At 38.4% G+C, this 26125-nt stretch overlaps 2 protein-coding genes across 2 annotated transcripts in view; both read right to left on the bottom strand.

The window, feature by feature from the left end:
- The window catches only part of LOC310634854 (uncharacterized protein), a 55681-nt gene extending 43686 nt beyond the window's left edge, over window positions 1-11995 (bottom strand). Inside the window, 16 exon segments of the mRNA XM_083353391.1 lie at window positions 122-183; window positions 2016-2319; window positions 2627-2797; window positions 3769-3918; window positions 4001-4119; window positions 4598-4736; window positions 5326-5429; window positions 5531-5629; window positions 5707-5770; window positions 5910-6002; window positions 6098-6215; window positions 6959-6986; window positions 9050-9206; window positions 9908-10051; window positions 10134-10373; window positions 11936-11995. Of these exon segments, the coding sequence (XP_083209517.1) occupies window positions 122-183; window positions 2016-2319; window positions 2627-2797; window positions 3769-3918; window positions 4001-4119; window positions 4598-4736; window positions 5326-5429; window positions 5531-5629; window positions 5707-5770; window positions 5910-6002; window positions 6098-6215; window positions 6959-6986; window positions 9050-9206; window positions 9908-10051; window positions 10134-10337 (1956 nt within the window). The 5' untranslated portion in view covers window positions 10338-10373; window positions 11936-11995.
- Window positions 11996-15924: 3929 nt separating this feature from the next.
- Window positions 15925-26125, bottom strand: part of LOC310635450 (myosin heavy chain, skeletal muscle, adult) — a gene marked incomplete at its 5' end in the record, with an annotated part of 20339 nt that continues 10138 nt past the window's right edge. The window contains 21 exons of the mRNA XM_083354405.1: window positions 15925-16097; window positions 16452-16547; window positions 16660-16764; window positions 17787-17957; window positions 18045-18170; window positions 18687-18890; window positions 18983-19291; window positions 19449-19573; window positions 19973-20138; window positions 20249-20432; window positions 20787-20983; window positions 21213-21331; window positions 21521-21647; window positions 22142-22531; window positions 22620-22710; window positions 22808-22953; window positions 23043-23219; window positions 23316-23558; window positions 25189-25444; window positions 25755-25891; window positions 25975-26098. Of these exons, the coding sequence (XP_083210531.1) occupies window positions 15942-16097; window positions 16452-16547; window positions 16660-16764; window positions 17787-17957; window positions 18045-18170; window positions 18687-18890; window positions 18983-19291; window positions 19449-19573; window positions 19973-20138; window positions 20249-20432; window positions 20787-20983; window positions 21213-21331; window positions 21521-21647; window positions 22142-22531; window positions 22620-22710; window positions 22808-22953; window positions 23043-23219; window positions 23316-23558; window positions 25189-25444; window positions 25755-25891; window positions 25975-26098 (3649 nt within the window). The 3' untranslated portion in view covers window positions 15925-15941. The remainder of the gene's footprint in view (window positions 16098-16451; window positions 16548-16659; window positions 16765-17786; window positions 17958-18044; window positions 18171-18686; window positions 18891-18982; window positions 19292-19448; window positions 19574-19972; window positions 20139-20248; window positions 20433-20786; window positions 20984-21212; window positions 21332-21520; window positions 21648-22141; window positions 22532-22619; window positions 22711-22807; window positions 22954-23042; window positions 23220-23315; window positions 23559-25188; window positions 25445-25754; window positions 25892-25974; window positions 26099-26125) is intronic.

The following is a 26125-nucleotide window of genomic DNA, read 5'->3' as shown; positions in this document are numbered from 1 at the left end:
ACATCTTTCCTTTTATTTTATACCCCCCCACCCCATATATCCTCAGTTTATACAGAGAGGCACATCGTTCCTGCATGAGTGTCCTACAAGGAATAAAGAATAAGACATCTGAGTTCCATACCCTGAAAAGGGCAGACACAGTCTGGAAGGAGGAGCCCTTCTTCTTGGCAGCCTTCTTGCCCTCTGGGGGGAAAAAAAGAAAGAAAAGGTGGGGGGACCACAATTAGACAGTTATCTGGGGCTTAGTAATTTATCCTACAGCACAAGTAACTAACAATAGGTATATCACATTGTTCTATTACAGTTTGTGGAACAAGATATACAAGGGCAATTCGGAAATAAACCTCCATTGGGTTATCAATGACAGACACTGGCAGATACAGAACTTTTATTATACACATTAGAAAACTACAACATTACTTTACTTTTTGACATAATCACCATTCAAACTGAGGCACTTGTCATAACGTCTTACAAGGTTTGAAATTCCTTAGTAGTAGTCACTCAGTGTCAAATCTGGGCTGGAGGGGTGTGTGATCAAAAACATCCCAACGGAACTGCTTCAAAAGTTCTTGGGTGCATCTAATGGTGTGCAGGTGAGCCTTATCATGAACCAACACCACACCGGAAGTGGTGCCATAGAAAATACCACCAAATGTGAAGTTGTCATAGCAGTACTGCTAGTGAAGTTCATAGAGCATGGTTCAACCATCAATTCAGACGTTTACTGTGAAATGTTATGAAAACTCAGACGAGCCATCCATAACAAGCGTTGGGGCATGCTGACTTCCAGTGTGGTGTTGGTTCATGATAATGCTTGCCTGCACACCACAACATGCACCCAAGAACTTTTGAAGCAGTTCCGTTGGGATGTTTTTGATCAACCCCCCCCCCCCTTAGCCCAGATTTGGCGCTGAGCGACTACTACTAAGGAATTTCAAACCTTGTAAGATATTATGACAAGTGCCTCAATCTGAATGGCGATTGGGTTGAAAAGTAATGTAATGTTGTAGCTTTCTAATGTATAATAAAAGTTCTGTATCTGCAAGTGTTTTTTGGTCAGTGTGGGTCACTTGGTTAGTTTTGGTCTGTCATCCTAATCAATCTCATAGGGTTGTCATGAGGATAAAGCTCTCAGAGAAAAGGTGAAACATAAGTACTTTAGCTAATGTTAATGTTAGAGTTATTTATAGAACATGAGGCAAGGATGTGACAAGGGTCTTTAGGAGAAGCTAAAAAAACTATAAAACAATAAATATATATGTAATGTTACTTGTTAAGCAAGTATTAGGAAATATCTGTTTTAAACATGTTAAGGAAGTCTGCACCTTTTGGGGCTGATGGGCACATTTGAAATATCGAGAATGTGGTCATTTGCAAAATGGCTGTTGAGGGTTTGCCCATTCACAAAATGGTTGCCATTTTCAACATCATCATTTGCAAAACAGCAATTTATTTTAATGGTGTCTTCTGGACATCAAGTGCAAGTTATTTGATTTTTCCATTTTTAGGTTTACGGATATGAGCTCCTATGCTGAAGGTTCCCTAACCTGTAAATATATATATATAGCTGAGACCAGCCCATCCACTCAGAACACCCCCCCCACCCAATCAGAACACACCCACCATTCAAAACACACTCCCACCCAATCAGAACACACTTGGTCCCCTACCCAATCAGAGCACACCTCCACAGAACACACCCCCTCTGGCAGTTTAAAAAAGAGGAACAAACAGCCACATGCTTCTCCCAGAAGAAGGAAGCTAAAGCCTGATGATGACGGATGGGATTCCATCGAAACGTTGCGCCTACACCTTTAGTTCTACGCGGGGAAAAACCCGAAAAACCAAGGATCCATACATATATATATATATATATATATATATATATATATATATATATATATATATATATATATATATATATAATCTGGGGATAGCACTGAACTATTCCTTACATGGGCAGTTCTTTCAACTCTGATGTTTATGAATCTGTTTCAAATGTTAAGAATTACCTTCCACTGGACGGTCAGCAAACAGTAAGGCCAAGGTCTTCATGGAAGACTTCTGATACAGACCCACCACGGTTTCATTCAGGGGGTCCTTGTTCTTGTCTAGCCAGCCGCTAATGTTGTAATCAACAGTGCCAGCATAGTGCACCAGTGCGAAGTGAGCTTCAGCTTTGCCTTTGGCAGGCTTGGGTTTCTGGAAATTGTTGCTCTTGCCAAGGTGCTGGTCATAGAGCTTGTTCTTGAAAGATGTGTCTGATGCCTTGGGGAACATGCACTCTTCTTCCAGGATGGAGAAAATGCCCATTGGCTGTAAAACAATGAGTGAAAGAGAGTTGGCCAATACATGGACTAAGTTATTATATACTACTTCAAATAATGTCATAGTTAGTAATTTTCACCAAAAACCATGACTTTCTTGTGATAGTCTATGAAGCAATATCATTAACAGCACAACAAGCATTTAAAATATCTTAAGTAGGGAAACATTGTTACTGCACCATAAAAGATATAGCCAAACTGTAGCTATAACCAGGGGTACAGCTCGCTTATGCCAAGGCAGTTAAGAGTCATTAGTTGAAGTTACTGCAAAATGAAATATAACTTTTGATCAAAACCTTCTCAATGAGCTCTATGCAGGCAGCCAGGTCCATCCCAAAGTCAATGAACTCCCATTCAATTCCTTCTTTCTTGTACTCTTCTTGCTCCAGGACAAACATGTGATGGTTGAAAAACTGTTGCAGTTTCTCATTGGTGAAGTTGATGCAGAGCTGCTCCAAGCTATTGTACTTGGGAGAGAAAAAAAGGGAGAATTTGTTTCAAAATCACACAATGTATTATCCATTTTGGATAATGTTGATGTCCAAATATTTAATTATAAAATATTTTTCATCTGTTTGTCTAGATAATACCAGTATAAAAAAAATCTGAGTTATAAAAAAATTCTAAGATTCTGCATTAAACCCATCACCCATAAATCCTGAAGGATAATTGTAGATACTATAAACAGAATGATACTAAATTTTAACTAAATAAAATTGCTATAGGTTTATTTTCTCTTTTGCATATAGAACTGCTAATTAAATTACTTTTTTTCTTGGTCATGTACATTGCAGAGCTTCCCCAAACTGGCTAACTGTTCAGTTCTGAATATAGGTGTGTATATTATATGTGTATGCATATTGACACATTCATTTCAGAAGTCTGCTGCAATGTTCTTTCAGTTGAAAATTGCAAATAAAAAAATCTAGCCCGTGTTATGACATTTAATAATAATAATAATAATAATAATAATAATAATAATAATAATAATAATAATAATAATAATAATAATAATAGAGTTGGAAGGGACCTTGGAGGTCTTCTAGTCTAACCCCCTTTTCAGGCAGGAAACCCTAAACTATTTCAGGCAAATCGTTGTCCAATCTCTTCTTTAAAACTTCCAGAGTTGGAACATTCACAATTTCTGGAGGCAAGTTGTTCCACTGATAAATTGTTCTGAGTGTCAGGAAATTTCCCCTTAGTCCTAGGTTACTTCTCTCCTTGATTAGTTTCCATCCGTTGCTTCTTGTCCTGCCTTCAGGTGCTTTGGATAATAGCTTGACTCCCTCTTCTCTGTGGCAGCCCCTGAGATATTGGAACACTGATATCATGTCACCCCTAGCCCTTCTCAGAACAAACATAGTAGAACAAAACTGAAATAGGAAAACTGGATAACAAAAAAAAACATCTGCTTGGTCCCAAGGTTTCATTTCCTTACATCAAAGATCTCAAAGCCAGCAATGTCCAGCACACCAATGAAATGTTGCCTGGATTGTTTAGTATCCAATTGTTGGTTGATGCGGACAACCATCCACAAGAACATCTTCTCAAAGATAGCTTTAGCCAGAGCACCAACATTATTGTAGACCTAGAAGAACAGACAAATTGGTGACCTATAAAAGAATGTAATTTAATATTGAAGCTTTCCCTTTAATTTTAGAAATAGTTACCTGCTGGACAGTTTGGCCTTTGGTGACATATTCATTGCCAACCTTGACCCGGGGATAGCACAGAGCTTTCAGAAGATCTGCTGAGTTGAGGTTCGTGAGGTAGGCAGCCTTGTCAGCAACTGAGCACAGTCAAGAAAGGAAGATATGATTAGTGTGCATTAGAAACACTGTAATTTCCAACTCTTCTGGAAAACCAAAACAGATTCTAATTTTGACAAATATGCCATCCAGATTTTTTTTTTAACCAACTTCTAATTACCATTTTAACAATTGAATTGTTTTTGGGAGTGGGGGGGAATCCTAAAGCAGATGTGTACAGTTTTTTAGTCAGCTTTGTATGGAGTGGAGATGACCACACTGCTGAAGTTTGCAGGAGGCATATATAGCAAATGGCAAAATAGCCATTTAAAATACATTTACATTTTCCTATGTGTTGCTTTTAAAACTAAACTTTTAAAAAGCACTGTGTCTTGTAAGGAAAATACTTATAATAAAATGTAATATCCCAGCAGTTCTGTAAATGATATGTTGTATTGCATGCTCCATATCATATTCTGGGTCTTAGCATAACACGTTTGTCATTCCATAGTCAAATACCTTCAGTGCCGTCTGGCTCAGCCTGTTCCTCTCTCTGCTTCTGCTTGAATTTCATATTCCCATAGTGCATAACAGCTCCAGTTAGCTTGTAAATGGCTGTTTTTTCCTCAGCGGTGAAGCCCAGGATGTCTATGGCTTCCTATTAATTCAATCAATAGAAAGGATTTGGTGTCAATGGCACTCTGGCAAAGGAAATCTATAGTCAGTATGCTGCCTGATGTGCTGGATGCTGCCTGATATGCTCAACCCTATTTGTAGTTGGAAAACTGAATACATTCTAGTAATTAGTGGCCTGTGATTTTTTTTAACTGTTCTTGAAATACTGCATCAAGATATAAGATCCTTCTGGAAAAGGAGATAGCAAATCCTGTATGTTCCTATGATTTCTAACATGCCCACAGGGCCTCATCAAGAATGTTTTTGAGCAGCGCTAAACTATGATGTATCATTATAAAAAGAGAACAATCTGAAAGGGGAAATATTAAAACATTTTTGTAGCATTGCAGTGGCTGCAATATATTTTGTTTAAAAGAAAGATGGAAGAAGGGAATTTCCTTCCCCTATTGCTATTCCCTGAAGCACTCTGACTGAAACACCAAAGTTTCTTTCTACTGGGACATTTAAAAATATTTTCTCCCCTAACATAATTTGGCCAAAAAAATGGTATACCAAAAATGGATATGTAATCAAGTTAATATTTCATGCCGTCAATTTTGCAAATGACTTACATCAGTTGCCATCAACTCTTCTTGATCATCAATGCTGGCAACAGTGATCTCACCCTGGCTGACAAAATGAAAGTCATATGGGTTGGTAGTAATCAGAAGCATCTCTGCATAAAAAGAAGCACAAACATGATTTCATTTTCAACCTTCAGCACACTTTTAATGTTTAATAGTTGAAATAGTCCTCCAAATGAATAGTTCCCTTTACCGATCAGTTCTGGCCTCTTGTTGGACATGATCTGATAAAAGATATGGTAGCTCCTTTCAGCCTTGAGCTGGAAGGTAACTCTGGACTTCTCCAGCAGATCTGATGAAGCAATGAAGTTGAATTAGTTAAGGAAGAAAGGAAACGGTCAAATAAACACACAAAGAAAAACCCCTTACATGTCTCAATGTCTGCAGAAGCCAGTTTGCCAGTGGCACCAAAATGGATTCTGATGAATTTGCCCTTTAAAGAAGAGAAGGCATAATATTAAAAATTTTGGGAGACATAATTTTCATCTGCTTTAGAGATTAACTTGCAAACAGAGGCGGCATTCAGTTCTTCACAAATGAAAGTACTTGGCCCTATTTTGCACAGGACTTACAAAGCGTGAAGAGTTGTCATTCCTCACAGTCTTGGCATTTCCAAAAGCCTCCAGCAAGGGATTGGCACTGATGATTTGATCTTCAAGGGTGCCCTTCAGTGAAAATATCATGATCAATTTCAATTTGTTTCACCACGGAAAATATCTAGATATGTACTTTTCATTTTTTACAAAAACACCACACACACCTTTATTTTGCCTTGTTGGACTGGTTCTTCCTTTTTCTTGTCACTAGAAACTGCAATGGTTGCAAAGTACTGGATGACACGTTTCGTGTTCACAGTTTTTCCAGCACCAGATTCTCCACTGTAATTCAAAGAAGACTTCCATTAATGTGTTAGCAATCATTTCATCGTGATTCCAACTCCAGGTAACTAAGAAAATAGAGATAGGGGATAACCTTATCTGCCCTCAACCCTGGAAAATCAGAAAAGCATTGTAAGCCTGACTGAACTATAGGAAATTTCAGCTTTCATTCCAATATCTGCCTACCAATAAAATTTATATTAACTCTGGCTCCTCAAGATATAGTAAAAATTCAAAGTTTGCCTGCCAAGGAGATGAGTTGATTCTCCTCTGTAACTCTCTCATCTGCCCCAGTTTTGATGGATTTTTTTTCCAAATCTAATTGCATTATAAAGTATGGAGGCTGATTGGACGAATTTCAATTTCAAATCTTATGGTAGAATGTAGATGAGGATTCAGTCCTTCATTTGTGCATGTATATATGTGTAAAAGATTGTATGACATTTCATGTAAACTTATGTTGTTTTACCCACTCTTGGTTCTAGCTAAAATAATTTCCCTATCCTTGTTGTAAATACTTCTCTGTTATACCAATTTACCTACAATCATCTCCACTGCAGTTTAGTGAAGAATCCTAGGAACTGCCAATTGTTGTTGAGGGATCATTATTGTTACAGCATTCAAACTGACCAGTGATACACAGGAGTCCTGCAGTTTCTTTTGGAACAGAGAGCTAATTGTCCTAATTTTATTTCAGAGAAGTCAACAGAACAAAAGTGGACCAGTTTAGAAGGCTTACTTACGTGATCAAAATGGATTGATTCTCACGATCTGAAAAGATTTTTTAAAAGGTTACTTGTAATTTTTTACAATTATGTGATATGTTAGGAAAAAAACCCTACATCATTCTAAATATAAATAAACAGAAGAACATCCACTATATCATGGGTGTCAAACTCACCGTGTCACGTGATATGTCACGACGTGTCGTGACTTTTTTTGCATTGCTGGAGCTGGGGTGGGTGCAGCCTCTGTATGATACAACCAGCCCATAAGCCGGCAGCTTGACACCCCTGCACTACATTATTCCTTACAGAAAAAAATAGTTTGGTACTTATTGTTTTTGGTACTGATCATGACTCCCAGCCCATGATCCTGCAGTTTGACACCCCTGTTCTATGTGCATACACACACACATACACACAAATATGTATATGTATGTGTGTGTGTGTCATAAATCCTAAATAAGTAGTTTTCATCTTTTTTTTAATCCCATTTATATCCCGCCCTTCTCCGAAGACTCAGGGTGGCTTACAATCTAAGAAGCACAAATCAATGTGCTTAGCAATAGCCTTCATTCTATGTATATGCCTGCTTATTAGGGCTTTCGCCCCCCCCCAGTGGCATTTTTTACAAAGTCAGCTTATTGCCCCCAACAATCTGGGTCCTCATTTTACCTACCTCAGAAGGATGGAAGGCTGAGTCAACCTTGAGCCTGGTGGGACTTGAACCTGCACTAATTGCAGGCAGCTGGTATTACTTAAGGAAGCATTAGCCCACTGCTCCACCAAGGCTCTATTTGTCTATCTATTTGTTTATCTATTTGTCTTTCACCAATAACCATTTTTATTTGCAGAACAATGTAATTCTTTTAAGACACCTTGACCAATAGAACTAATTCAGTATTTCACTGTCATTTAAAGGACAAAAACTCTATGGAGGTCTTTCTTTCTTTCTTTCTTTCTTTCTTTCTTTCTTTCTTTCTTTCTTTCTTTCTTTCTTTCTTTCTTTCTTTCTTTCTTTCTTTTTCCTACTTAAAAGATTTGGAAACAACTATGCAAAGGGACTCTGAACTCAGTCTCTTTTACTCCATCATCAGGTTAATTGATTTGGTGTGGTAAGAGAAGTCAACAGAAGAAACATCATCTTTGAAAAAAGGGCAGATCAGGCTGTGACCATGGGGGGGAAAATCCTCAAAACTTGCTTCAGTGAATCTGTATGGGCAAGCCGTTGGGCAACAGCTCAAGAACTTGGTGATTTCTCCATTCCCTTTCCAAGATTCAGAGCAGACCTATTCTTATAATCACATTCTAATTACATTCAATCACTGCTCTTGAGGGGAATTTTTAAAAATCCCAGATGTATGATGCATTTGCCATTCAATGCATGATTTGCATTTATTGCTTCTTGTATAAAGATGTACAGATGCATTGTGTAATGTTTTCAATGTCATTTAGATGTCTTATAAATATCATTCTGTTTCTTTGAATATGGCAATATTATATTTTATTGCCTATAGATAGTCCTCAACTTACGACAAGTTGCTTAGCAACCTTTCAAGGTCACCATACAGTCCTCCAAAGGTACTTACAATCCAGTTCCAAACTTCCAACAGCTGCCCGCCCATGGTCACCTGACTGCATTTCAGGAGCAGTCAGGTGACTGCCTCATTTTATGGCCCTTTGCAGCACCCCACAGTCATGTGACCACAATTTACAATATTACCGAAAACAGCATTTATTTCCAATTTTCAGCAAAAATGCTCTGTAACAAACAGTGGATTTGCTTTACAAACATGATACCCCTTTAATGATGAAGATGTTTGTTTAATGACTCTGTATTTGCTTAATAACTGTTGCAAAAGGTCTGGTCACATATGACCCACTTTACGACCATCATGACCTACAACCATAATAGGCCTTATAGTTGATTGTTGTTATTTGCTATTTGATTTTTGTCTGTAGTATTTATTTTATCATCTATTTGTGGAACATTTCATCACTGATCATAGTAAATATCTATTCTTAAGGTTGCCAAGTTTCTGAAAGGAATCCCAGAAGCCATGTTCTTCCTATTTTCCCCATTTTTCCCCCCAGAAACATTCATCTACTCACCAGTTAACATGAACTGATAGGCATTGTCAGAGATGGAGAAGATGTGGGGAGGAGCCTCTTGACGCTTTTTCCCCCTGTAAGCTGACACCACTTCTGGGTTGTACACTGGTAACCACTTGTAGGGATTAACAGTGACGCAGAAGAGACCTGAGTAGGTCTGCAAAAAGTACAACACAAATATCACAATTTATTTTCTTGTTATATTCTTTAAACCCAAAGGAAATTAATCACATATGAAATAGTTATATAGAAAGGGAAAAGGGTGGAAAGGGGAATTAAGTAAAGAAATAATAAAAATGATAGATATTTACTGTGTAGCATGAAAGGGGTAGTAACATATGTTCAATACTTTCTAAAGGTTTCTTTTTAAAAAGAATCTCCACAGCACATATATCAATCCACAGAAGTGCAGAGGTCATGCATAGAGGCCTCCCACATTATTTATGTGCATAATATAGCCCACCTTTTATCTATATGAATGTTAATTTTGCACAGAAATATGCGGTCACCAAACTGATTTGTAGATTATTTTCACAATGCAAATTTGTAGTCTGAGTGGCCCTTCAACAGGCTTTTTGTTGGCCAATGCTATCAAAACTGGACACTATTTTATGAACTTTGCTTTGATCAGTTTATTCTTCTCTTAATACATGATGGTTATTCTAAATGTGTTCAGTTCTAGACACCATGTAAAAACATGAAGTAATCAGTTGACTCTATTATCATTAAAATCTCTGTTGTGTATTTGTTCAGATTTTGCAGCATCCTTTCTGGTCTTGAGAGATTACCCATGCATTATTTGAGTCCACAGTATTGCACTGGCAGAAAGCGGCAAACAGAAACCATGGCTGTACTCACGTAGATCATCCAGGCTGCATAACGCTCTTTGAGGTTATACAGGACAGCAGGTTCATTGAGGTGGGTCATCATGGCCATGTCCTCAATTTTGTCAAATTTGGGCGGGTTCATAGGAAAGATTTGGTCATCCTTAACAGTCACATTCTAGAAAAGAAAAGAAGCCAGTAAGTTGACATTGTCTAATCAAGGCTAACTTCTGACAATAAGTTTCTTGTCCTATACTCACTTCTCCTTTTTCAGTCTTGACTATGACTTTCCCTCCTTCTTTGCTTTGTACAGTGCCTTTCACATAAGCTTCCTTAGGCTCCACCACATAAACGGAGGTCTTGGCATCAAAGGGCTTATTCTGGGATTCAATTCTCTCCTTTTCTGACTTCCGGAGAAAACAGGCAGCTGGCCCAAAAACTGCCATTTCAGCGTCTGATGACATGGCTGCAGTTTACAGGGCACACCGCAGCAGAGAAAACTACACGGAGGAAGAAAGATGGCCTATCAGGTTATAGGTACAATGAAAACTTTTCTGAAAGGCTAAATTGATATATATGTATAAACTTCCACCTTGTGGACTTAGCAACTACTTATGGCTACAAGACCCTTCTAGACTGCCTTCCTTTGATGGAAACAACATCCCCTGCAAGAAAACCTGTGTTTTGTAGAAGAAGAAAAATTGACCCAAGAAGTAGAAGACATGCCATTTCAGCTCAGTGAGGAACTCGTAGACGTTAATAAATCAGCATGTGGTCTGAGTCCTTCCACTGTCATCATTATTATCTTCAACTTTTTACTCATGATGTCCAAAAGAAGAAATTAAAAAAATATAAACTATGGATGAATAGACAAATGGACAGGTGTAGGACCTCAGACTAGATATAGCCTGAGGGAAGGGGGAGGGTGGAGGGAGGGGGAGAGGGAGGGCAGAGAAGAAAGAGAATGGAAGGAGTGAGGGCTGAACATCTACCCTCTGAAAGAAAAATAATTCAGCATACAGCAGAACAGCATCCTATCTCTATATTGTAATCTGTAATCAATTACTTTGGTTAAGTATAGGAAACTCAGCACATATTTTACAAAAAAAAAATAAAGATAAAAGAGTGAAGTGGAAAAGGAGTGGAGTATATATGTGGATGAAAAAAATGTGATTTATGTATGCAGAACAACTATAAAATATTATCATACATGTAAAATATGCAATTACTTTTTTATAATGTATATTATAATTATTACTTATCCCAACAGGGGAATGGGTATTCTGATGAAGGAACTGTGATTTATTTTTATTTTTATCAGCAACAGAAACTGCCTATATCTCCTGCCTCCAGGCTGTCTTTCTTTTGAAGTAGGCATATATGCTATTATATTTTTATTCTACTGTTTTGAAAAAGAAAAGTTCATGAGCATTTTATGTCTATGAAATTAAATACTGTTCATTTTATCCTCGGCATTAGAAATATTCCAGTCTCTTATCAGAAATTTGAAAGTGACAGTACAGAAGACTGCTTTGTGATGCATCCGCTGGATCTGAAAGTAAAGCATCTCCCAAAAGATTGTAACTAAGAAACCATGATCTTCATGGCCAGCAAAATGAAACATCTTCATTAGGGGATCACAGAGATCCAGCCCAAGATTCGTGCCTTGCTGATAAGTTCTGAAATAAAATCCAGTGTTCCGTCGTCTTGTAGTTTTTACATTTTAATTTTTTAAATTATGAATTTCTGAATGGGTTTGAGGATTCATTTATATTTAATACTTATATATTTTTTTATTTTTAAAATGTTTTGCTTACGTTCTTTTAATTCTTGCTAGGCTCTTGTGGCAAGATGGGTGGCAAACAATTTTAATAAATAAATAAAAATAAATAAAATCTCCATTTTTAAATTGTTCATATTTACCATGTGTTAGATGTTACACATTGATTACATTTTCAAGTGCAGTTTTATCTACATTATGGGAATCATTAAATTATCCATATGATGAGAATTATGATACTATCTGTACAGTACTATGGGAACTAGTACTCTTATGCCTTACCTCACCTTCTGCAAGAAGTTACATGCAGCCTTGAGGCTGGCCAGAACTACATAAACAATTTTAAAAAAATGATGATGATGATGATGATGATGTTTCTCTTTGTAATCCAAGATTTCCAAAGTTCCAAGAATATGTTGATATAAAGAATGGAAAATGTACAGACACATTCAAGAACAGGTTTGAATCTGCTCAGAGAAGTTAGTTCCAGAGGTGGCAAGATGGTCCTGGGATGTGTAGAATCCCAGGCCAACCTATGATCCTTCCCTCCAACTCTAAGTTCATTCTTCACATGACTTACCTTGAGGCTGTAGGCAAAGCTCAGGCAGATCAAAGATAAGGCAGGTCCCAGAAACTCTTTTATAATATCCGCTTGGTCCTAGCACCTCCTCTGCCACAGGTCAAATATTTCTGGCCAAGTATTGTTTTGGCAAAGTTGACTGCAAACATAATTCTTACTCATATTATCCCTGGATATATTTAGAGTTGAGCCACTGCATTCCTGCAAGTGCCTGTATCATTTCTAAATATATTTGATGGAAGTCATTAACTTGTAACATTTTCAACAAAAGCATCTTAACATAAAACTGCTACTGATCATCCCCCCCTACTGAAAATCACTTTTTAAAAAGCGATTTAAATGACTTTTGTAACATTTAAACAGCTTCAATAATATCTAAGTGACTTTTTTTTCGGAAGACATTTTCACTGATACCTTTGCAAAAGGGAAAGAATAACTGGCTACTGTGCTACTGCCAGAGGAACATAAATGCTATAATTGTCAAATATTTTATTCTAATCTGATTGTGATTATGTCCAAAACCTACTGTAGAATAAATCATTTTTTGTTGGAATAGGAAGACCTGTCTACTATTTTCAGACAACCTCTGATAAATAGTCATGATGACGAGTAAGGAATAGGAGACTTTGGGCTCTTGGCATGCCTTCTATGATTACCAAGACAGTATTCACAAACCCTTTGGACCATGCTTAGAATTTGAAATATAAAGAGCATGTGTTCTGTAAGAGCGTGCAAGAGAAGGGGTCAGGAAGAGATTCTTGTGCCTTGCAATAGCAAGCCAAAGGTTATTGAGAAAGAGATATGATGATGATGGAAAAATAAAATATAAGGAGCTTGAGGCTCTCGTAGGAGTCAATGTGGTTTGCCAAGTCCTGAGTAGCAAATTCAAACTTCCCTTTAACGTGTCCTTCCTTGGGAGCAATTTTTGGGAAGCTCTGCATCAGGCTAATTTATTTCCTCTTCTTCTTCCAGGATCTATGCCATTCCTTTTGCAAATTCTCCCCACCTTTACTTAGGCATTGCTTGTTCGCTCTCCTTCAATGTTGTGATGTTACTGTAGGAATGCGGGGTTCTTGCAGTATTCCTTCCTTTTCATTTGTTTAGGCAATGGAATGTAGTAAGGAGGCAGATTCTCTGGAGGGAGGGGGCACATTCCAGAGGAGTAAAAGGCAACTCAGTCCAAATGTCAGAGAAAGAGGATGAAGACAACCCCTCCCTAATAATTCCTGAAGTATATGGTAGAATACATGATAGATGTAGACAGTAGCGTGCTCAGTTTGGCAAGATTTTGTCTACTGCTGTGAAATAATAAAAGAACTCTACTTGAGTTCTACTGAGTCCTACGGGAAAAGGGCGGTATATAAATTCAATAAACTTAAACTTGGAAAAATCTCCATGTGTTGTTTTTGATTTGTGGCCTGGAAGTTTAGCGTGTTATGTGCTGCCTTTATTGTTTCTCTAAGATAGTGAGTGGTTCCCAACCTACAGCGTTTCTGATATATTCTCGCACCCCTTACAAAACCTCAAAATAACAGCAACAAATTATGCATATAATTTTGAAAACCCAAGTTTTCTCCCCCCCCCCCTTGGAATATTGTCTTGCTCCCCTGGGGGATGCAAGCACCCCTGGCTGGAAACCCCTACTCTAAAAGATGTTTTGGCCATTGAATAGGTATGCAATGTGAGAATTTCATCTTCCTCTTCCTTGATCCTTAACACAGCCAAATATAAAATTATACATTATTTATCCCTGATATGCTTCACCAGGAGAGGAAATTATTGGTTAGAGTTTAAAGCACTTTTCCATTTTCTGCTTAATCAGTTATTATTTATTCCTGGGAGGCTAAAAATTCATTAAAAAATTTCAAAACTGGAAAAATCTACTTATAACTGGTAACAAATCATAGGTGTGTGTGAGAGAGAGATGGAACAGGTTATTGACTAACTGCATACTTTTTAAGTCTACATGCAGTTAATATTTAATGTAATTTTCATTTGTGCTTAGCTAATTTTGATTCAAATTTAGAGACTTTTTCAGATTAAGAACTGGATAAACAATGCAAAAAATAATCCAGGCTAAAGTAATATCACTGACATCAGGGATCTCCAAACTTGGCAACTTTAGGACTTCAATTCCCAGAATTCCTCAGCCAGCCATTTTGAGTTCATAAGTCTTCAAATTGCCAAGTTTGGAGACCTCTGACTTGCAGAATTACATTTGTTGTAAGACTGACACCAAAAATATCATTTACACAGGCTGATTCCATATGTGACTTCACAATTATGTATTTTTCTGCCCTCTTTTGTGTGCGTTGGATCTTTTAGTGGTACAATCCAAATTGTTTTCCCAATTGCTAAAATTTATTTTCTTATTAGAACCATATATACTTTTGTAACAGCAGGCCATCACAATCTACATTCTGTTTGGTTGTCTATTAAATCACTATTCAAATTACAGTTTTCCGAGATCTAATCATCAATTTGGGAAAAGACCAATATTGTTTGTATAACAGAGCTTAGTTTGTTCATTTATAATATTCCCCTAACGAATACAAAATTTATTCTTATTTCCCCATGCTATTTTCATTTTAATTCATAATCAGTGTGTGTATTATTTCCATTGTATGTATATTTTATACTAGTTTTATCATATAGCTAATTCCTTTAAAACTAGACAATCACCTGTCTGAGATGGTATAGGTTCTCCTTCTTGAGCAGAGGGCTGGACTAGAAGACCTCCAAGATCCCTTCCAGCTCTATTCTATTCTAGTTAGCTGTATGACTATGTATCAGGATAGTACTAAAAAGTATTTGGTTAGGAATATATGTTGGCTGTACATTGTATAACTATGAAGAAGAAACATACTACATTTTCTATTGTGTAAAAACAAAGGAAAAATGAAAAATTGGATTACCTGGATGCTTCATACAATTTTAAAAAAATATGGCTGAGTAATGAAAGTCCTATATGGAAACATCCTTACTTCTTAATGTGTTTTCATTGGATTTAGTATAAAAAATAGAAATATGTTTTCTTTATGCCTATTGAAACTAACAATATTTTACCCATTTCATTTAAAAAAATATAAATTGCCTTTCCATTAAAATCTGTGAACCTTAGACTGCAAAATAGAAAGGTCAAAGCTTCCCTAAGTTAAGTTCAATGCTTCCATGTAGTTTTCTTAATAACGTGTTATTAATAAGCCACTGCTTCTTTTACAGTTTTCCTTTTTTTTTACTTCCTAGTCTGCCTTTCCTGGCACTCTGCCTCTAAACAAGCTCCAATCCTACGTAGCTTTTCTGAGCACAGCTAAAGTGTCTATATTCTGCAACCCATTTAATTCTACTATCAAGCTAATTCCATTACCAAGGGAAATCCAATTTTATGGAAATTATTATAATCATTATGGAAATTATATTTTGGATGTTAGATAGATAATATATTTCTATATAGAAAAGAGTTAGATATTAATAAAGCTCATTTAAATATATACTTCATACCAGATAGAAAATAGACGTGTATAAAGCACCTCCAGTTTATAGCATTACGTAGAATGAAAGAAAAGCCACAACTGTTTTTAGTATGCAAAGTTCTCTACCATCTTTATTTTATAGATATTAAAGAAAGATAAACAGTAATTACAGGGAGTGACAAAGAGCTTCACATTTTGCGCTTCTCTTTGGTCACTTTGCCTTTTTCAGGTGAGTTTATTCTTCGCTTACAATCACCTTCTTATGCACTTCTCGGCTCTTCACCCTGAGTTTGTTCACCTGGGACTCAGCAATGTCAGCCCGTTCCTCAGCTTCTTCCAGCTCGTGCTGAATCTTGCGGAACTTGGAAAGGTTCGTGTTCGATTGTTCCTCCTAGAAAAGCATACAATTATTCAAATTTAATCCCCGGTAATATAATTACATAATAATTCTTCTGAGAACCTTTTTAAGGGCATAACGTTAATCTGAAATCTCAAACTAGAAGCATATGAAGAATCTCATGAGGTTAAAAAGATTAACATTAATACCACAAAGGTCTTCATTCATCTGAAGTGCATAAGAATAAGATGACACTTTACAAGATTTCATATAAATAAAATTTTATATTCGCACGCAATAGAAAATGTGACTTTTTCAATACTAACCATCATTATTTTATGTGCCATGCATAGCATGTTTTAATGGTGCAGGGAGAATGTTTTGGATTAGGTTCTTCTGTGTACTTACCGCCTCTTCAGATTGTCTCTTGTATGCTTTCACTTTAAGCTGTAGTTTATCTACCAGATCCTGAAGCCTCAGAACATTCTTCCGGTCTTCTTCAGACTATTTTTTAAAAAAAGGATATAAAGAATAGACAGAGTAAGCGTGCAAATTATTTACTCCTTCTTTCATTGTTCTAAAAGAGTTTGAAATAAATAACAGCTTCCATTCTCACCTGATAAGTTAGTTCCTTTACTCTTCTCTCATATTTCCGTACACCTTTGATAGCCTCTGCACTGCGCTTCTGTTCATTCTCAAACTCAGACTCCAGCTCACGAATCTGACATTAAAAATAAAATTAAAACATATAATCCTAGCAGTAGAGTTGCCCACTAAATTGTGAAAATGCATGTGGAAACTTGGCTATAAGGATTAGATGAATGCTGTGTCCATAAAAGTGTCCAGAAGGCACAAGCATAATAATCCACACAAGAAGGGGGGAAAATAGCATGAATCCAGCATGGATACATACAAAGAACTATAACATGGTGAAAATACATTTACCGCACATTTACTCATACTGATGATGTTATCTAGTTGGAAAATGAAATGTCTACAGCAGGGGTCTTCAAACTTGGCTCTTCTATGACTCATGGACTTCATCTCCCAGAATTCCTCAGCCAGGCACTGTGCCAACCCCATTGCTGGCAATGGAAAAAAATTCATGATACATCATGACTTGTCATGTGACATTGTGAGTTTGACACCCCTGACATAAGTAGTCTAAAGAAACTGTGGCAGAAAGACTGAAGCTCAGCAGAAGCAAAGGCTGGCCAGCAAGAAATATTTAAAAAGAACTTTAAAAAGTTATTTGTGTATATTAGAATCCAAAAGGAAACCCAAAGAGTGATTTGTTGTAAGAGAAAGGAAAATGGATGGTCACCATTATGCCACTGGGGAAAAAAGGGAACAGTTGTCCATAAACCAGACAACGAGAAGGTAAGAGAGAACTTAAAGGAGGGCATAAAAGAAAAACAGGCTGATTTGACTGAATTCTCTAGGGCAGATAAATGACTTTCTAGGATATTGAAAGAACAAATGGAAGTGAACACAGAACTTCTCACAGTAATTTCTGAAAAAGGAGAGGGTGAAGAAATTAAAATGTGAACAAAATTAAACATGATTAAATAACGTGGAGCAAACCTTGGGGATATGTAGGGCAGCTTTATGCTAGGGAGACTATGTGATTGAAGAGCATATCGTTGCTCTTCGATCTTTATCTGAATTTTCAGCTAATACAACACAGAGAGAAAGTAAATCAAATATATGCATGGCAGTTGCTCTTATATGAATCATACAAACCCTAGCTTCCAATTTCTGGATCTGTTTTTTCCCTCCTTTCAGGGCTAGTTGCTCTGCCTCATCAAGACGGTGTTGCAGATCCTTCACAGTCTGGTCCAGGTTCTTCTTCATCCTTTCGAGATGGGCACTGGTGTCTTGTTCCTTCTTCAGTTCTTCCGCCATCATGGCTGCCTAGTAATAAATGAACTAAGCAGTTCAGAATAAAGAATGCTTGCTGTAAACTGGTTAACTTTTTCAGTGAAAACTCACTGTACTCACATCAGTAATGGCTTTCTTGGCCTTTTCTTCAGCATTGCGTGCCTCCTGAATAGTCTCCTCCATTTCACTCTGAATCTGGGCAATATCTGTTTCCAGCTTCTTCTTGGTATTGATCAGGCTGGTGTTCTGTTTAAAAATAATGTGGTCAATCATATTTCAGAAAAGACAGAAGCCACAAGTATGCATACATGCAGACAGAGAGACTAAATGGTTGCCACTGAAGAACTGAAATTCCCTGTCCACTTCAGGTAGGGAAGAAAGATAAATAACTGTTGGTTTGAGAATAATTGTTGCAGAATAGAGGCAACTATAAAGAGGAGTAGAGCTTAGCTCTAATTTCACAGGAAGTCTATATAGTTTCCAGGAAGTAAATAAGCATTAGGATTTGTTTTCTGATTATATATTGGCTTTTTTCCTTTTACATTAAAACTTTTCACTTAGGATAAGTTCCTAAACAAACACTACCTAGCCATTTGAGATTTATCATAATTGTCCCAAAACTGTTAGAAAAACACAAAAATATTTCCACTTTTGCTCAGGGAACTAAGGGCTCTGGAACTAAAATGAACAATAAAAGTCTACCCATTAGGAACAAGGCTCTTGCATTAGAAAAAACTATCCTCAAGCTAAAAACTTATCTACCTGTGTGTGGAGGAGCTGCACACGTTCACTGGCATCCAGAAGCTCCTGTTCAGCCACTTTTCTGGCCCTCTCTGTCTGTTCCAGAGCTGCCCGGAGCTCCTCAATCTCAGCCTGCATCAGGTTTGCTCTGCGCTCAATCATGGCCAGTTGCTCCTTCAGATCATCCTGGCTTCTCAAAGCATCATCCAAATGTATTTGAGTGTCCTAAAACAGGATATTGCAATATTTGTCTTTGAAAATAGCTGTGATACAATAAAAATATCAGCTGTTTCTTGAATATAGAAGTAAATATGTACCTTGAGCAGTCCTTGTGTGCTCCTGAGGTTCTTTAGTGTTTCAGCAGCTTGACGGTTGGCATGGTTGAGCTGGATCTCCATTTCATTCAGATCTCCCTCCATCTTCTTCTTAAGCCGCAGGGCATCATTCCTGCTCCTAATCTCAGCATCCAGCGTGCTCTGCATGGACTCCACCACTCTCACGTGATTCCTCTTCAACTGATCAATTTCTTCATCCTTCTCTGCAATTCTTCTGTCAATGTCAGATTTCACCTGATTGAGCTCAAGTTGGATGCGCAGGAGTTTGCCCTCTTCATGTTCCAGTGAGGCCTTAAAAGTAAAAAGACAATAAAGCAAAGGTTATGGCACTATCATCTGAAAGGCTATTAAGTAGGAATATCCTACTAATGAAAACATTTACTTCACTGCCTTGGGTACATTTTTGTTTTTGTTTTTTATTTATCCTGTAAAATAATTACATAATTACCTCAGCTTCTTCTAGAGCACTCTGGATATCTCCTTTCTCTTGCTCAATCTGCTTCTTCACTTTCTCCAACTCATGAATAATTTTTCCGCCTTCAGCAACTTGCTCCGTGAGATCAGAAATCTCCTCTATTAGTTTGACACAAAATACAAAGTGAAAAAGTGGGACATCAAAGAGAAATCTTGCTGTTTTTGTAAAGAACAGAATACAAAATGTTATCCAGTTTTTAACACTAATACAAGTTCTACTGTTCATTTTAATACCTTACATTTGATGGATTGAAGATATCAGAGAGCCTATGACAACCATGAGGAAGCTATTATTATCCACATGATGTTGAACAGCATCCCTCACCATTGCTTATCTTGGCTGGTGGAGCAGGAAGTTGCAGTTCTGTAATACCTGGAGGAATATAGCTTCCCCATCTTTCATCAAAGTAAATAGGACTAAATGGAAGTGAAGTAGAAACTTCCTACTATAAAACCATGATTAGGCTTGAGTGAACACATATATGAGTATGGACTTACGTTGCAAGTTTTTGTTTTCACGCTTCAGGGTTTCCAGCTGATCCAAGGATTCTTCATATGCATTCTTCATCTTGAAGAGCTCTGTGCTCAGAGACCGAGATTCCTTCTGGGAAGCTTCCAGTTCAGACTGTGTCTCCTCGTATTTTTGTTTCCAGTCTGCCAGAATCTAAAAAACAAAAACAAAAACAGCAAGAAATAAGTTAACTAAATTTAAAGCTTGTGTGCAGTGCATTCCACTTTTAAAACAACAGAAATTATAATAGCAGCTCAAATTACCTTATCAAAGTTCTTCTGCTTCTTATCTAGAGCTGCACAAGCTGCATTGGACCTTTCCACATCAATCATCAGGTCCTCCACTTCATTCAGCAACCTCTGCTTGGTCTTCTCCAGGGAAGCACATTTGGAATTCACAGCTTCTACATGTTCCTCAGCTTCCTGCAGACGCTGAGCAAGCTTTTTCCTGAAAAAAACATAAACCCAATGCTCCATAATAGTAAATATTTGATTTGGCTGAATAATCTGTCTAGTGAATCATTTCCTTTCAGTAATTCTGCTTCATCTTCAAGAAAATTGGCTTTAGGAAACTTTAGGATAAATAGGACTGCAAAATCTCATGATGTTAATTTAAATACACAATATTATTTTAGACACTCATCCCAAGTCACACGATGAAATGCGGTTCCGTGAACAATGTTTGATTAATAAACCATTTCTCTCTTTATTATTGTAAATACCTCTCTCTGAAAAGCCACTCATCTAATCCTACTCATACTGCAAATTGATTAGAAAGGTGTAATCTTTTTATTGAACATACTTAGCCTCCTCCAGTTCCTCAGTCCGCTGAATGGCATCAGTCTCATATTTTGTCCTCCAAGTGGCAACTTCACTATTTGCCTTGGACAGGGAACGTTGTAGTTCTGCCTTGGCTTCCTGTTCTTCTTCATACTGCTCTCGAAGGAGGTCACAGTCATGTCGAGCAGATTGCAAGCCGTGAGCCAGGGCATTCTTGGCCTGTAGAGTTAACCAAATATTAGAGATTCTGCAAATTGCCAAGTGAACAGACATAATTGAGAATCATCTTCCAGGGTAAGACCTCACGAGAAATGAGAGCAGAGAGAAAGGAACATATCAAAGTTCAATGAATACACAAGCAAAGGCAAGTGTTGTATTAGGAAAGCTTCTGAAGCACCCCTGGTAGCATGAAAGACAATAAAAGATATGCATAATTCAGCTTCTGTACCTTTATCTCTTCCTCAAGGTGTCGCTTCAGTTCTTCAATTTGTTGAGTAAAAGCTTGCTTGCTTCTGGAGAGCTGGGAGATCAAAGAGTCTTTTTCTTCCACCTGTCGTGAGAGCTCACCTGAAGCAAGGAATGAAAGTTTGGAATAAAAGTTGCATTAACATTTTCTCAGCTGGGGAAGCTTCAGGATTCAGCTCAATTCATTTCAAAAATCAATTTGGGTAATCCAGTGTAGCAAGACTCTTCACATTAGGGACAAAAAAAACCCCCCTCAAAATCATTTCCCCCAAATACAGTTCATCATTTTACCTGCTTCTGTTTGTAGGCGAGCCCTCTGAGCATTGATGTCATTAATGGTACGCATATGCTCTTCGTCCTTTGTTTTAAGTTCGCTTAGCTGATCTTCTAGTGTGCGGCACATCTTTTCAAGATTGGCCTAAACAACATGGAAAAAGAAAAAGGGGCAACCTTTTAAATGATTCCACAGGACCTAGCATTCATCTTCACTTGTAGATATTACAATGTACGGTATTTAGTAAGGACACCTAAAGTGTTTAAGGAAACAGAATAGCCTCGAGAAATAGGGTGGAATAGATGGCACATCTTGCATAGCATAAGAAAAATTATCGGGAATTAGGAAAGTGTGATCACTAAATATGCAAAAATTATTCATTTTACACATTGCAGGTATATAGAGAGAAAAATGAATTGTAATTTATTAAATAGAATATTTGTCACACCAGAAGTATGTTATAAATATTGAACTCTTGAGTCAGGATCTAATGTTTGCAAACATTCTTATTTTACTAACTCTGAAGTGTCCATGAAATATTGGCAAGAAACACAATTTTAACTTCAATATATAACAAAAAAAACCTTGGTATAAAATCAATATCTTTCCACTTATTTTTTTAATGTACTGCAGCATACCTTAGCTTTAGAGACAGATTCCATATTGCTTGCAAGATCATCAATCTCCATCTTCAGTTCACTCTTCTCCTTCTCCAGCTTCTGCTTCACTCGCTGCAGGTTATCAATTTGTTCCCCAAGTTCAGCTGCACTGTCTGCGTGCTTCTTGCGGAGGGCAGCAGACATGGCTTCATGCTGCAATGTGGCCTCTTCAAGGTCCCGGCGCATTTTCTGAAATTCTGCCTCACGTTTCTTATTCATCTCAATCTGAGCTACAGTTGCCCCACCAGCTTCCTCCAGACGCTCACTGATCTCTTCAAGTTCCCTGGAGAGATCAGCCCGCTGTTTCTCTGCTTTGGCGCGAGATGCCCGTTCTGCCTCAATCTCCTCTTCCAATTCCTCAATACGAGCCTGGAAAAAGAGAGGCAACCATGAACCCTGAAACTGGCTTCCAGACAGCTTAATTCTCCATTCATGAAGGAACCATTGCATGACCAACCTGCAGCTCCTTGATCTTCTTCTGAAGCTGAGCGCCCAGGATCTGCTCATCTTCAATCCTGCTCTGGAGCTGATTGATTTCAAAGTCTTTCCTTATCACAACAAAATATAATGGATTAGTCTCCAAATTAAATGTTAAGAGAATTCCACTTGACACTATGGTCCATCACAATATACATTATTACTTACTTCTTCAGCTTTTCATCCAGCTGCTGCTTATCATTTTCCAAATCCATTGTAGTTTCCTGAGATAGCTTCAAATCCCCTTCTAGCTTCCTCTTAGCTCTTTCAAGGTCCATGCGAAGTTTCTTTTCTTGCTCCAGGGACCCTTCAAGCTGAACACAAGGAGACGGGAGTGATTGTCCCATCACAGCAGTATCTCCACCTCAGTCCAATTCTTCTCCAGAGATGATAGGGTACTTACGTCATCCACCTGCTGCTCCAGCTTGGTCTTTGCTTTGGTCAGAGTGTTCACTTTGTCCTCCTCTGCCTGCAGATCATCCAAGGTCTGTTGATGGGCCTCTTGCAGGGCTTTCTTCTCCTTGGTCAGTTTGGCAATGGTTTCGTCCAAGACCGCCATCTCTTCGGTCAGGTTTTTCACCTTTAGAAGTTGAACAGACATGGTTAAGATGCTCTATGTATTCTGAAATGGCAACAATAGGTAGCGATTTAATTTTGGTATATTTTTGGCCAGTACCTTGTTTTCTGTAGCATGCTTCTCCTTTTCCACCTTGGCCAGTGTCAGCTCAAGATCATCAATGTCTTTCTTCAGTTCTGAGCATTCATCCTCCAGTTTCCTCTTCTTGGCTGTCAACTCAGCATTCATTTCTTCTTCATCTTCAGCCCGCTCAGTCAGCTCCTTAATTTTAGCTTCCAGCTGGATTTTGGTTTTGATTAGCTGGTCACATCTCTCCTCAGCATCCGCCAAGCCATCAGATTCCTATGGAAAGAAAATATAGGTTATTTTAAAAAAAAGTTACCTAATTAAAATATCCACATATATACAAATTCCCTACTCTAATGGAACAATATTCAAAAATAAATATTGCCTGTATATTGGGTAAATCAATGTCATGCAAAACTTTTTATTTATTTATTTGATTTTTGATGCCACCTAACTCCAACTGGCTTCTTAATAAAATTGATAATATTAGTTCATAGAACATAAAAACAAATATACCCGTATATACTTGAGTATAAGCCGACTTGAGTATAAGCCGAGACCCCCCAAAACTGGGAAAAGTTGTTGACTCGAGTATAAGCCGATCCGCCGTTCTGCAAGCCTCCGCCGCCGGCGGAGGCTGGATCCGCGCTCTGCAAGGCTCTGCCGCCAGCAGAGGCTCGATCCGCCATTTTGCAAGCCTGAATACACAGGAATACCCTGTGTGGCCGCGGCTCTCGGGGAAGCCCTGGCTGTCCGCTTCCTCGCTCCACGCTGCCATTCGGGGCCCGCGCGTTCCCCGGGCAAATCGCGGTGCCCAGCAGGCGAGGAAACACGCCCGCTCCAGTCGCCCCCCCTTCCCTCAGGAGACGCGAAGCAAGTGACCGCCCGGAGCTTACCGAGGACTTGCGCGCGGCCGAGGCTTCGGTGCTTCCAGGATCGCGCGCACCTCTCCCAAGCCGTCGCCGTCCGGAGACCTGCCGAAGTTTGGGGAGGTTTGGGGAGGTGCGCGCGCACCTCCCCAAACCTCCCCAAACGTCGGCAGGTCTCCGGACCTCCGCGCCCTGCCTGCCTGCTTCTTTCCGCTGCGGAAAGAAGCAGCCTGCCTGCTTCTTTCCGCTGCGGAAAGAAGCAGGCAGGCTGCTTCGTTTCGCTGCGGAAAGAAGCAGGCAGGCTGCTTCTTTCCGCAGCGGAAAGAAGCAGGCAGGCAGGGCACGGAGGTCCGGAGACCTGCCGACGTTTGGGGAGGTTTGCGCGCGCACCTCCCCAAACTTCGTCAGGTCTCCGGACGGCGGTGGCTTGGGAGAGGTGCGCGCGATCCCGGAAGCACCAAAGCCTCGGCCACGCACAAGTCCTCGGTAAGTTTTTTTGTTGACTGGAGTATAAGCCGAAGTGGAATTTTTCAGCCCAAAAAGTGGGCTGAAAAATTCGGCTTATACTCAAGTATATACGGTAGTTTTCCTGTTATATTACAGTCTATGTACCTTTATATATTAATAATAATAATAATAATAATAATAATAATAATAATAATAATAATAATAATAATAATAATAATAATAATAATAATAACAACAATGTTGGAAGGGACCTTGGAGGTCATCTAGTCCAACCCTGCTCAGGCAGGAAACCCTATACCATTTCAGACAAATGGCTGTCCAATCTCTTCTTAAAAACTTCCAGTATTGTAGCATTCACACCTTCTGGAGGCAAGTTGTTCCACTGATTAATTGTTCTAACTGAAATAGTGTTGATGAAACAGTGTTATAATGTAATAAGGTATTTAATATATGGGTGAATTTCTAAATAATCCCAAAGATTTCCCCTGCAATCTCTAAATGATTGCTTACTAAGGTGCACTGGAATAGCCAATAAAATAACAATATTTAATATCATTCTATATGCTTACAGCTTGGACTTGGAGTTGCAAGTCATTCTTCTCTTGTATCAGAGACACCATTTTTTCTTCAAGTTCCTTCCGTTTAGCTTCTGACTTCGCAAGCTCTTCCTTTGTTTTCTCAAACTCTTCCTTCATGTTGGCCATTTCCTTCTCTGACTCCGCGCTCTTCAGCAAAGGTTTGATCTTGAAGTACAGTTTCATCCATGGCCAATGTTTGACATTCATGAATGAGCGGATATTGTACTGAAGAGTGAAGATTGCTTCCCTATCAACAAAGTTAAAAAGTATGCCTTACTTAAATCAGAGGTCCCCAACTTTTCAGGCACCAGGGACTGGTTCTGTGGAGAAAGGTTTTTCTGCGGACTGGAGGGAGGATGGTTTTTGTGCTGCCTGAATCCCACAGATGGGGCTTTGCTTGTTCATGTGGCCAGTTGCTGGCATGCCCCGGCCCAGTAGCAGTCCATGGACTGGGGGTTGGGGACCCTTGCCTTAAATGACTTAAACTTAAATTAAACACAGATCCACCAATCAAAGCCTTCTGACAGAATTGATTTAAGTAATTATGAGATTCTCACCTCCTTTCTAACATTTTATGATATTCTACCCTTGATAAGAAACCACGACACATAGCTTGTGTGCGTGTTATCAGATGGGCCAACTTATCATCTCTCATTTCTTCAAGGAGACCCAAAAGACCAGCCTTAAAGAACACCTGAAAAAAAAGAAAACATTACAGAATATCATGTAAGCACTACAAAATGCAAAACAGTATTTAGAACAAAGACTTATATGTACCTTGGTATGACCAAATTTATACTGGGTGTGGTCCACATCAATGGATGCAAGAAGTTTCTCAGAAGCTTTCTTGCTATCAATGAACTGGCCCTCTGGAATGGCACTTGCATTTAGAACTTTGTATCTGGTAGAAAAAATACCACCTATAAAT

Source organism: Vipera ursinii (assembly GCF_947247035.1).
Source record: "Vipera ursinii genome assembly, chromosome: 2".
Classification (NCBI taxonomy): Eukaryota; Metazoa; Chordata; class Lepidosauria; order Squamata; family Viperidae; genus Vipera; species Vipera ursinii.
Note: the sequence above shows the minus strand (reverse complement) of the source record. Positions and strands in the feature narration are given on the sequence as shown.